General features: G+C 37.8%; 1 protein-coding gene across 1 annotated transcript in view; it reads right to left on the reverse strand.

Annotated features, from left to right (window-relative positions):
• LOC111167644 (contactin-associated protein-like 3) overlaps positions 1–13,855 on the reverse strand; it is a 187,695-nt gene that overhangs the window by 47,068 nt on the left and 126,772 nt on the right. Inside the window, exons 11-12 of the mRNA XM_089912900.1 lie at positions 10,765–10,871; positions 7,242–7,361 (exon numbers count right to left, since the gene is read on the reverse strand). Of these exons, the coding sequence (XP_089769026.1) occupies positions 7,242–7,361; positions 10,765–10,871 (227 nt within the window). The remainder of the gene's footprint in view (positions 1–7,241; positions 7,362–10,764; positions 10,872–13,855) is intronic.

The raw sequence follows: 13,855 nt of genomic DNA on the forward strand, positions 1-13,855 counted from the left end.
ATGCTATAAGATACAACTGGATATCCTCAAGGGAATGCCGCTACTTCACAGCCTTCTTCCCTAGGATTTCAGAGGGTGATATTTTCACTTACTAGGTCACACTGAGTACAGTTTTGTGTGTCTGCTCATTCATAAGGGTAGGCACCTGCTATTTAACATGAACTGACACTTACTCAACACGACATATATTGTCTTGAGGCAACATGTACGTGTGCTTGGCCCTGTGCCTAAAACCTCCCAAGAGCTCAGTTACTGGGAGATATTATTAGTGCTTTCCCTTGTTTATCAGCCTACCACACAGCACAAGCGCAAAGTAATTTCCTCAGATGTACATTATATATGCAATTATAAAATTAGATATGGACAGAGTACAGGGTCATGGTCAATAAGAGATATGGGTTACAATCTATGGTCTTGGAAAAGTCAAAAAAATCCTCTGAGCCTCCAATTCCATATTTGGTAAATGGGGAAAGTGGACCAGGCAGCATCTAAAGACTGAATGCTATTGTCTAGCCACCTTTGAATGCTAAGGCAATGAACCAAGCATGCTGCTGGCCTAACTGCTCTCTGAACATCTATATGTTTATTGTTCATCAAGACCATTCACTTTGTCCACCTGTAAGGCCAGGGCAGACTGACAGAAAAGCAGGAAAATAAACTTTCCTGAAGCATTTGTCTTTTTTCCCTTTGGGCACAGTGACAGGACCTGCTCTAGAAATTCTGCATTGCCAACCACACTAGGCTGCTTGTTTTAGGAACTACCTTTACAAGCTGCAGGAGGCCGGCCAGAAAATGTACCCCCAGTGGGGGCAGGAAGGGTTCTTTCTAGGCAAAAGCCAGGATAAAAGAGATGCAGGTTCATGGTGTATGAATCAATGCCCATTCTATAGAGGGCTTTTAAAAAAATGACATGAGTTATGTGTAAAGCAGTTGGGCTGACTGCCCTTTGCTAAACCACAGTGCTGGAGGCCTGACACAATTTTTTTTGCAGTACGCAGGCCTCTCACTGTTGTGGCCTCTCCCATTGCGGAGCACAGGCTCCGGACGTGCAGGCTCAGTGGCCATGGCTCACGGGCCCAGCCGCTCCGCGGCATGTGGGATCTTCCCAGACCAGGGCACAAACCCGTGTCCCCTGCATCGGCAGGCGGACTCTCAACCACTGCGCCACCAGGGAAGCCCCTGAAACAATTTTTGACACAGGGAAAAGGATGTTTAAGAAACACAACTGTGTATATTTTAACCCCAAACTCCTGATTTATCCCCCCGCTTCCCCTTTGGTAACCATAAGTTTGTTTCCTATGTCTGTGGGTCTATTTCTGTTTTGTACATAAGTTCATTTGTATCATTTTTTTTAGATTCAACATTTATGCTCTACTATATATAAAATAGATAATCAACAAGGACCTACTATATAGCACAGGGAACTATACTCACTATTTTGTAATAACTATAAGGGAAAAAAATCTGAAAAAATAGATATATATGTATGTATTACTAAATCACTTTGCTGTACATCTGAACCTAACACAACATTGTAAATCAACTATGCCTCAATAAAAAAAAGAAAAGAAACACAATTGCTTGGTTTGCATAAAGGCAAGTGACTCAGCAATAATAATGAGTAAAAAGTTCTGGATTATTAACTTGTTGAGTCAATAAATCAAGATCTGAAGGTGCAATGGGCAGGGATGCCATAGACCCAGTCCTCAGCTTGTTCGTCAAGCCTCCAGGTGATTTTTATGGACTGGAAGTTGAATCACTGCTCTGACTGCAACCTATCTTCTTTCTGTGACAATCATTCTCACAATGCAAGGTCTGAGAAGCAGTTTCTGAATCTCACAACTATGAAAATAGCCAACAACTACCCTGGGTTTAGGGTGGGCACAAACAGTTCTATCTTTCTCAGTGAGTAGAGCCATTGGCCTTCCTCATCTTGTCATCAAAGAAGTTATGTTTTGTTTCTTCTGTTTAGAAAGCGAATAGGTCTGTCAACAAATTGCACAGGCAGTCCATTCAAAATAGTTTACTATTTTGTCTTGTTTTCATTGTCTCTGTACTACAGAGACAAATTGCACAGGCAGTCAACAAATTGCACAGGCAGTCCATTCAAAATAGTTTACTATTTTGTCTTGTTTTCGTTGTCTCTGTACTAAAGGTACTAAAAAATACATGCAGAGTGTGTCCTAGTACTACATTTTTAAAGGATATTACCAAGGATATATATATATATTTTTCATTCTGAAATCTGATTTTTTTTTAGGCCAAGTTTAAGTTTATTTATTTATTTTACATCTTTATTAGAGTATAATTGCTTTACAATGTTGTGTTAGTTTCTGCTGTATAACAAAGTGAATCAGGAATACATATACATATATCCCCATATCTCTTCCCTCTTGTGTCTCCCTCCCACCCTCCCTATCCCACCCCTCTAGGTGGTCACAAGGCACCGAGCTGATCTCCTTGTGCTATGCAGCTGCTTCCCACTAGCTATACATTTGGTAGTGTATATGTGTCCATGCCACTCTCTCACTTCGTCCCAGCTTCCCCTTCCCCCTCCCTGTGTCCTCAAGTCCATGCTCTACATCTGCGTCTTTATTCCAAGGATATAATTTTAACCATTGGTTTAGAATTCTGTTTTTTGTATCTTTTTCCAAGTGTTAGTAATTGTTTTTTAATAATTAGAGGGTGTTTAATTGTCCACAGGCATCGCAGCATCATGGAGAAGGCAAAGTTTTCACAGTGGACATATTTCCAGGTTGGAAAAACAGAATCAGGACCCTAAGATCTTCCTCTATCAATAAGCAGATTTGTCAGGGGGTACCTCATATGACCCCTGGGCAGTAAGGACCATTTAGCTGTAACTTTGTTTCATTCCTTGGATTTTCCCCAGGAAAAATTTGGATTTAAAAAATTTTTCATTAAATATTTTGTTGTGTAGCTGCTGGAGGTAGTCACTGGTCTTTGGACTGGCCTGTGTGTTTCTCTGTCTTCAGAACATTGCTTTCCTTACGGTGTTGAGTTTAATAAAAATCCTTGGTATTTAATAGTATTTGGAAATCTTCACTGAAGTAGTTAACTCCTGCTCTCCATCTTGGGTATGTATGTGTGTCTCATGATCCATTTGATGTTCCATCTCAGTCATAACTATGGAGCCCTTACGACGTTGATCTTTTCACATAGAACAAGAATATACTAATTTCAGGAGTTTTACATGAGAGCTAGGCAACTATAAACTTCTCTAAAAACCTTTAGTTACCCAAAAGGCATTGTGATACAATAATCTCTATGTAATGTTTGTTCATTTGCAATGTAATATGAAGATATATAGTTATTAAGTATGCTTTAATAATAGACATTTACACATCAATATAAATCATTAAATTATTAGCAATAATTTTCATGAATCCCTACACAAACACATACACACACATACACACCTTACAGCTCTTAAAACTTTCCCAGATTACGTTAGAGAGTTTAGAAGATACTTAATTTAGAGAATTAATGTCTCATACTTTATCTTAATATATGTGAACCATTCCTGTTCCATTTGTGGATGCATCAGAGCCACAGGGATTCAGTGATGGATCATTAAACCTCACCCACAGCAACCTATATAAATAGGAACAACAGGATAATTGCTTGGACCGTGAAATGAGTAGCGGCACCAAAATTTTACATCTGCATTGGTTTTATTTCTCCATTCTGTGATGCCCTTTGTTCCCTTTCCATTTTAATGTTTTGGACGATAGAGTAGCCTGTGCCTGCTAAAACCAAAGATCCTCAGCTAAACAACAGTGCTTTCTAAACCCATGTGCACATAAGCATCTCTAGAGAAGCTTAATAATAATACAGCCTCAACTGGGATGCTGCCCCGCAGAATCTGGCTGTGGAAAGCAGAGCTTCTCCTTGGGGAACAAATACATAGGGACCTGGAGAAGCTCTATCATGCTGGATAGTGTCCACTAGTGACAGTAAAGCAAACAGGAGCCCTCTGGTCAGGTTAAATTAATTTGTAAAGTCACACTCCAAATTATATTTTTCAAAGGTTGTATTGCCAAGGATGTTATAACCACCCAGTAGGCTTTAAGAAGATACATTACACTTGTTTTATAATCAACAGATCTCCACTATCTAATAAATGACCAATAGGCAACCCAAACTTCACATATTCACAACTGGAATCCTGGTCTTCCCTTACAAACATGGTCCTTCCCAAGAATTCTCCGTCTCTGTGAGTAATACCTGCACCTTCTTTCCAGGGCTCGGATCCAAATACAGGAGCCCTGCTTGATGCCTCTCTTTCTCTCCATCGGTTAGTCCACCGGTTCTAGCTCAACACTTCTCTCTTCCTCTTCCTCTGCTCCCAGCCTGCTACCCGCCATCACCATCTTGGCTCGATTACTACAGCAACTACAGTCCTAACTAGTCTCCTTGCTTCCTCTTGGTGCCCCATGATGGTTAAAGGCCCAAACTGCACAGATGGTGTGAATCCTGGACCAGCCCCTTTCCAGCCACGTGACTTGAGGAAAGGCCACCTTCTCGTCCTTCCACCTGAGTCTGTCCAACATGCCAGCTCCCCATGGCTGCAGGCCTTCGGCACTTCCCTCCTCCCTCCCCTTGAAGGCTCCACCTCAGGTTTTCTCAGGGTTGCTTCTTTGATGTGGTTGGCACAGATGTCACTTTCCAACTGAGTCCTTTCTTGATCCCTCTATTGCAAACTGTAACCCATCCTTCTACAGTCTGTGACCCTGTTCCCTGCTTTGTTCTTCTTCACAACACCTGCTACCTTGCAACATGCCAAGTATTTGATTCGCTTCTGTCAATGATCTGGCTCCCCACCCCAGAAAGCACCCCCCACCAGGGGAGGGAGGTGTTCAGATTCACTCCCTGATGTGGCCACAGCCGTGCCTGGCTCAGGGCAGGCGCTGAGTACACATGTGTTTAATGTTGTCAGAAGTTTTTTTTGCAACTCTTCAGTTCTGTGCCTTTACTTGGACGTTTCTTCAGGTCACCTGGGGAAGGAAATGATTCACATCCTCAGCAGACAGTTTTCAAGGCCATCGTGTGTATAAACTGAGCAGGAGGGTTAACCAGCAGATTTCACCTTTTCCCTCCCTTATTTAGAGGTTCTTTCTCATCTCTAATGTAAGAAAAACCTGCTTGTATATCATCAGGTATTATTCTAAGTTACCTGAAATCAAAAGCTGGGCATCTGTTTTTACTGTCTCTTTGCATTTTGATGATAACTACTCTTCTCTCTGGTGGTAGGGGCCAAGGTTCACTCTGAAAAGGTAACAGCAATTGCAGGGAATCAAAATACATCAGCTATGGTATCAAATTAGCATTAAAACAAAACACCTTTGAGATAGTTACACATTCCAAAGGGGCTTTATAAATATGCACAACTAAAGCTTCATGGGGAAGCCTAGACCGCGCGTTCACTAACATGACTAAAATACTTTTCTTTTATTACAACCATAAACTGCAGAAGATCGGGCCCTCAGCTCTCGGTTATTCCTCTTCGCAGCAAATACCTTTCCTTATAAACGTGACCTCAGCCTGCCAATAGTTAAGTATTAACAAAATAGCTTCAGTCATTGAAACGTCACTCATTTTGGAATGTGCCAGTTGGGATTATTTCTACCTTTCTAGAATCTTGGAATTTTTCAGTGTCTATGGAACTCTGCTCATAGAATTAACCCAAGACAATATATATGAAAGTCTTTAACATGCCCTAGACTTCTGTGATAATTAAGAACTTAATTGATAAAGGGAAATGTTTTATTGGGATGCTAGCAACTTTATTTAGCTTTTTTTGTTCTTGGCATTTGCTTGAGCCATGGTAATGAAAGAAAATCAAAGCAGAAATTGAAATCACTTGAAGGCCTGTTATAAACCACTGGAGTGCAGTATATCTAGAATGATCCCCTGGGCTGTTTCCTCACATATTTCACTGATCACACATTTTTCAGTAAAGGTAAGCCAATGTATTTAACTCTGTCATCACACTTCAATATTTTGGTCAGTATTTATGATACAATGTTTACCCCAAAGCCCAAAAGAGCCATACTCACACCCAGTGCAATGCTCTGCAAGTTCTTGCATTTTCTGTACCAACTTTGGGGGTAGTTTTGGGGCTGGAAGATATATTTGACTGAATTCAGATCTAATCATACGATTAGCCACTGCCAAAATGCTCAGATTTCGTTTCATGTATGAAATGGTAGTAGGTAAAAAACCACACCAGGATTGTAAGCTACTCAGAAAGCATCATCATAAATTTATCCACAAATAATTCCCTCCTCGTGAGAATTGCAACCCTTTCAGGGTGACATGTAGCCATAATAACAGAAGAACAAAATTATAACTAAGTTATAGTTGCCTTAGAACCATTTATAGTTGATTTTTTTCCGATCATTAGCTCAGAATTTGCAGAGTCAAATTCTGTGGTTGTTGAAGTACCTGTTAGGTCTACACTGCTAGAGTAACAGAAAGTTTTCTTGGAGGTTTGTCCTCTTTTTATTGGTAAAATGTTATGCGAGCATGGAGGAAAAGTTATGGGTAGAGACACACATAGATACAGGTACAGAAGAGGTATAAAGAATTTGTATCAACTCCATCAGGGCAGTTGTCATTCATTAAAGTGGATGCTTTTGTCCTTTGTGGTCCTATACTGTAGGCGGAGATGTTAAATTAAAACGTTTCAAAGAATTAAAGGCATCATAAACAATAAGTCGTAAACAAGTCCTTTAACATATAATTAGGTTTCTAAGGAAAATAAAATATTATTTATACAGTTGCACAAGAATAATATTATTACTTGAAGTATATACACTTTAGAAACATTTATTATCTCCTAGATAAACTCATGTGATTACAGATTCAAAAGAATATAAATGGATGCTTTCATAAATTTGAAAAGTGAATATTCTCCTAAGTCTTTGGCATTTATTGACATGAACTAAGAAATGAAGTTTATCCCTTTTTGTTTCAGATTAATAAGCAAAGATTTATTGTTAATTTTGCACAAAGAAAGAACATAACGTTTAATTACCACCTCTTAACTATTTTAGAACATTATGTTTAATACTTCTGAGCAATCATATTACAGTTACAATCAAACTGCACATCTACATAAAGCTGCCACTAGGTAAACTCTACTTGTCCCATCTGGGTTTTTCTTGCACAGCAAGTATTTACATGAGTTTAACTGTCATAAAAAAGGCTTATTAGCATACCTGTCATGTTGCAATATACAAGGGATGGTCCCAGCGGGCCACTTCCGTCTGAGTCGATATAGTAGAGCCCTGAAGAGTTTCCTCTGTGCCTGTGGGCTTCACATGACTGCTCGTAGACAGCTGCAAAGAACACGGGTCTCAGGCAGGAGCTACAGTGGGATGGATCCCTCCATGTTGTGAATTAAGTGATACTTTCCCCAGTGACACTCATTCTGCATTGCTCTCAGGGACATTTTCTTTAGAGGAGTGTTTCCCTGTTTCAATCAGATAGAGTGAAGATTCTGAAGCACAGAGTGAAAGATTTTAGGAGGGATCACTGTGGGACATGTGGATCTGAATCCTGTATGTTCTAGAAACACAGCATTCTTTTCAAAATTGTGATAACTGGATTTACTCTTCTCTAATTCTTTTTTGTTTCATAATATCTAAGCACCTGAAGTGCATTGGCTTAATCTCCCTAAATCATCTGCTTTTATCTAAATAATCATGTGATTTTATAAATTACTCTAATTATACTCTTTGTTTACTTAAAACAATTTACATGTGAAATGCATGTTTTTCAATGAGATGAATTTCACAGATCAGCAACTCTTCTTCATTCAGTTTTCAAAGTTTGCTTTAAAAAGAAACATCCTTAAATGCTTTGCAAATGATAATTCAAGAAAATTGAAATTCAAAGAAACATATATAATATATATGAAATATCTCTTTATAGTTTCAATTTATCTTAATTCATAATTGAATTTTCTACATGTACAATAAATGTTTCTCTGTGTACAAGGCAAGTGATCAGCACCTGCAGATGATGGACTCAATTAATACTCAGAAGACATTTAAATGAGTGATCACACAAGCGGGAAGAGATATGGGAACATATATATATATATATATATATAACTGATTCATTTTGTTGTAAAGCAGAAAAGAACACACCACTGTAAAGCAATTATACTCCAATAAAGATGTTAAAAAAATAAAAAATAAATAATAAAATAGCGATAAATAAAAAATAAATAATAAAATAGCGATAAATAAAAAATAAGATCTTGTGAGAAAAATAAATAAATAAATAAATGAGTGATCAACCCAGTAACATCTCCAGTGTGCATCACTCGCTGCCTTGACGGGAAAAACCCTTTGAAAACCTGAAAAGCCGCTAATGGCTGCTGGGACAGAAGTGCAGCACTGATTCTGGCAGAGTGATGGACTGGATCTTTAAGCCAGCTCTAATGATCAGATTTGGCAACCACACAGACAGACTCAGGTGGTGGTTAGGCAAGATCCACAAAATGGAGTGATCCGAGTAGGCTATGGCTTTATGCCATGCTACAGTGACTGGATTATCTACACTTCTAACTTTGCCTATTTCAAATAATCAACAAAGACCCAGGGAGAGATCGAGGGGATGTTTTTCTCTCATCTCAAAGAAAAAGAAGATGAAGGAAATGCTTTTCGTCCAGAGATTTTACAAAGGTAAACATCCTTTTGTTAAACATGGTCAAGTGTCAAATGTACCAGATTGTCCCAAATCAATGGCTACTACCATCTACACTGTTGGACACAGAGACAACACGGACTGCTTTTCCACCATGCGTGCATTTTGGCTGCTCATGTTTACATTCCTATAAATACATACATGTGCTCATGACCACCTAGAAAAGTGTCCAGAGGGATACACGAAAATTGATAGCAGTGTTTGTGTTTGGGTTGGGGCTGGAATTGCCTAGGAAGCAAAAGTTGAGGAGGAATGACTAGGAGAAAGCTTGCTTTAAACACGAATGCACACGTGTATTAATCATGCACTTAGACCCAAAAATAATGGTCTCGTGATCATTTATTTTGATTTGGCAATATCTCATCTTCATGTAGCTTACCAGTTAGATGATCCCAATAAAGTCAATTCAGTTATTAGACCAAATCATGGGGCATAAATGAAACACCCTACATATATATAACAGATATATATATGTTAGTTTTAAAATCAGAGTTGCTTAGAATGATATTTAGATCACAGTTACTGATAGGATTTTAGCCATATTTCTTACTCATTAATATTCAGTAGATATCTGCTTCATATAAGACACCTTGCTAAGTATGATGGAGGACACTCTAAGGAAGAGATCACCCCATTCCTAACTGTGACTTGGCCAAGTCACTTAGCCTCAAGTTTCCCAGATGTCCAGCTCTTTTCAAATGAAGAGTTACTCCAGGAAATTCTCACCTGGCACTAGTACAGTAAATAGAGTTGCAGGTGGAATTGCTCTGGTTGAACTTTTGGGATGTTTAGGGCATAAGTCACCTCCCTTTGTCTTCCAAGATGCTTTGAGTTCCTCTGTGGAACCTTCAGGGCTGAGGACCCAGGGCTCCCATCCCAACACTGATGCCTGCTTCACTGGGATTCACTTCCCATAAAGACAAATTTATGTCAGTCCAAACTCTGCTTTTCTCCCATATGTGGAAATAAAATTAAATAATTCACAGGGAAGAGTTCTTAAAAGTGCAATGTATTCTCCCAGTAGGAGGGACTGAACATGGTGAGATCTGTGAATTTTCATATCATGCTCTCTCTCTCTAAAGACCCAGAGAGAGGGGTGCTACCAGAGAAGGGATTCAGAAACATCAGCAGTGACACACAAATAGGGAAAAACTAAAAGAAAAACATATACAAAAGCCAATAATTAGAAGACCAAGGGCATTTCAGAGGCTCTGTCATAAGCTAATGGATTAGCGGTCAATAAAGTTTTGTTAGCTATAAAGTTGAAAGAATAATTCTTCAGAAAAGAGAAACACCACTAAGAGGAGATGGAGAGTGTGACCCTGGGTAAACAACCTAGCCTCTCTCGTTCCTCAGGTGTAAAATGTAGATAAAAATACATTTACCTCCTAGAGTTGTTTTGAGGATTAAAGGAGTTGAAACATGCAGAGAACTAGAATCGTGCAAGTACATGGTAAGTTCCAGTAAGTTCCATCATTATCATCATCACCACCACCACCATCATCAGAGAGCATCAAGATTGCAACGGACCTAAGCATTTGCCTGGCTTGTCACTGATGTCTAGAAGCCCTACCGTGTTAGCTCCCATCCTGCACTTCTTCTGAGACTTTTCTTGTTTAATTTTATAAATATTGAGAATCTAGTAACTCATGCTTTTTACTTAGGCAGACAGGACTTGAGAACTAAAATTGGATTCCGCTCGAGGAAGAGAACAAGATATAATATCATGAGTTCTAGATTTAATTTATACTTTGACTATATTTTATTTTCCTATACTTATTTTCCTTTGCCTACTATTTTTTTCTATCCTATGATATATGTATTTCTGTTAGCTGCCTTATCATCAATAGGAAATAAATTTGATTAAAAATAAACCAGACAAAAATTAGTGTCTAAAATAATTATTTTTTGTTGTTGCTTTCTAGCACATGGGTGCACACACACACACATACACAAAATAATGGAAAGAAAAATAGAACTACATGGAAATCAGAACAGAAAGGAGAATGAATGAAGTGTGAGGCTTACAGGAATGGCAGGTTGCACCGGTGTAACCAGTGTGTGCACAGTTGCAGGAGAAGGTGTCCCAGGACTGGGAACATTCACCCCCATGTTCACAATAGCTGGGCAAACACCTAGAAGAAGACAGACACAGCACTATTTCCCACACTTGGTCATGATAAATGTGTATCTTAATATTCATATGTTGTAATGAAAACAGTGACTTGATCAGAAAAATTTCAACATGAACAAAAATTGTTGGGTCTGTCATCAAGGTTTCCAAATGTAATATCTATCATAGACTAAAAAATCCATTAGATGCTACCAACTGTCATGTATCTGTGACAGACAAATTTTCTACATGTCTCATTACATCAGAAAATGTGTTTTCTTTTTCACAAATAAGGCAAGATTAATTTCATACAGGACAGGGATATAAATTGCTTGCAATGGCCATAGACAGCACATTTCCCATCCCTGCTTCCATGTCCTTGCAGTGTGACCTATAGATACTTCCATCAAAAAGTATAGCTTACTTCACCTTGAATCTGGGTTGGGCATATGACCTGCTTGGATCAATGAGGCATTAGCAAACTAACACAGCAGAGGCTAGAAAAGTGCTTGGGCAGTGGGCTTGCTCTCTTGCTGAGTTTTGAACCCTGAAAGCACAACCACATGAAGAAACCTGGGCTTGTTCAGGTTGTCTAGTCACCCCTGTAGGTTCAAACCACAGGACGAGTGAGGGGATTATAAGTCAACCAGCTGCCAGCTGATCCCCCAGGCAACCACAGATGCATGAGAGAGCCCAGCAGAAAATACAGAATTGTGAGATAAACAAATGTTGTTGTTTTCAGCTAGTAAGTTTTAAAGATAATTTATTGTTCAGCCAAAGCTAACTGATATATGTATACCACATTGTAATATGTTACCATGTTGACTTAGTACATAAGGAAACATTTTAAAGAGAAGGAAGGAAGTCAGGAAAAAGGAGAAACTCTTTATCCATATAGCATCACAGTGCCAGGGGTTCTGAATGTCATCTACTTTAGATCAGACTGATGATGCCTCTAGGAATTAGATTTACAGATCACTTAAGACTAAGGGATTTATTGTTATTTTTCCCCCCACATAATTGAATAAACCACAAATTCACTCAGCTAAACCAAATAACCACTTATATCTCATGGACATTGTTACATCTCACTTTTTGAAATTGAAAGTGAGAGTTTAATGTTTGTTTATAAGATTAAAATTTTTAATTGCAAGAATGTTACTTAATTTTTTCATTATCAAAAAGCAGTGCTATTCTCAACAAAATAATAGCAAATTGAATCCAAAAATGTATAAAAATATATATACAACATAATTGAGTGGAATTTATTCCAGGTATGTAAGGCTGCTCCAAAATTTGAAAAAAATAATTTGAAAATTAATATAATCTATCACATAAACAGGCTAAAGAAGAAAAACCATTTGGTCACATAAATAGATGCAGAAGAAACATTTGACAAAATCTAACACTGATTCACAATAAAACAAAAATAAAACCAACCAAACAAAAAACCTTGGAAAACTAGTAATAGAGAGGAACTTCTTCAACTTGATTAAACAAACAAACAAACAAACAAACAAACAAAATCTCCAAAACCCTACAGCAACATTATATTTAATGGTGAGAAGCTAGATGCTTTCCTCTAAGTATGGGAACAAAGCAAAGACTTGCTCTCACCACTCTTATTCAAACATCATACTGGAAGTCTTAGCTAATGCAATAAGACAAGAAAAGGAATAAAAGGTACAAAGATTGGGAAAGAAGAAATAAAACCATCTTTGTTCACAGATGACATGACTGTCTATGTGGAAAGTCTCAAATAATCAACAAAAAACTTCTTAAACTAATAAGTGATGATAGCAAAGCTGCAGGATTCTTTCTTATAAATGAACAATGAACAATTGAAATTTAAAATGAAAAACACGACACTTACATTAGCATTATCCAAAAAAATAGAATACTTAGACATAAATCTAACAAAACATATACAAGATCTATATGAGAAAAATTACAAAACTGTGATGAAGGATAAAAAAGAAAATCTAAATAAGTGGAGATAGTCCATGTTCATGGATAGTAAGACTCAAAATTGGCAAGATTTCAGTTATTCCCAATTTGATCTATAGATTCAAGGGAATCTCAGTCAAAATCCCTGCAGGTAATTTTGTGGATATCAACAAACTGATCCTAAAGTTTATATGGAAAGGCAAAAGACCCAACAAAATATTGAAGAAGAAAAAAGTCAAAGGACTAATAACACTACTCAACTTCAAGACTTACAAAGCTACAGAAATCAAGACAGTGTGGCACTGGCAAAAGAACAAATAGATTAATGGCACAGACTAGAAAGCCCAGAAACAGACTCACACAAAAATAATCAACTCATCTTTAACAAAGAAGCAAAGGCAACTCCCTGGAGAAAGGACAGTCTTTTCAACAAATAACTGCTGGAACAACTGGGTCTCCACATGCACAAAAAATAATAATATAAACACAGACTTTACATCTTTATCAAAAATGAACTCAAACTAGACCTTAGAATTTTAAAATGTAAGATGCAAAACAGTTAAACTCTCAGAATATAACATAGGAGAAGATCTAGGTGACCTTGGTTTGGCAATGACTTTTCAGATACAGTCCACAAAAGAAAAAAATGATAATTTTGACTTCAGTAAAATTAAAAACTTCTTTTCTATGAATGACACTAAGAGCATGAAAAGATTAGCTATAGACTAGTGGGTAACTTGCAAAACACGTATCTAACAAAGGATTCGTATCTAAAATATAGGAAGAGCTCTTAAATTCAACTATAAGGACATAACCAATTAAAACCCAGGGCAAAAGATCTGAACAGACACCTGGCCAAAGAAGGTATCAAGATTGCAAATAAAAATATAAAAAGTTTCCCAGCATCACATGTCAGCAGAGAAATGCAAATTAAAGCAATGAGATAACACTACAGACCTATTAGGATAGCAAACATCCAAACATGGTGTTTGACAACACCAAATACTGGCAGGGATGAGGAACAACAGGAACTCTCATTGACTGTTGGTGGGAATGCAA

This window comes from Delphinapterus leucas, chromosome 6 (genome assembly GCF_059928025.1).
Source record: "Delphinapterus leucas isolate spDelLeu-1000000601 "Yukka" chromosome 6, BTC_Dleu_Yukka2, whole genome shotgun sequence".
NCBI classification, from domain to species: Eukaryota; Metazoa; Chordata; class Mammalia; order Artiodactyla; family Monodontidae; genus Delphinapterus; species Delphinapterus leucas.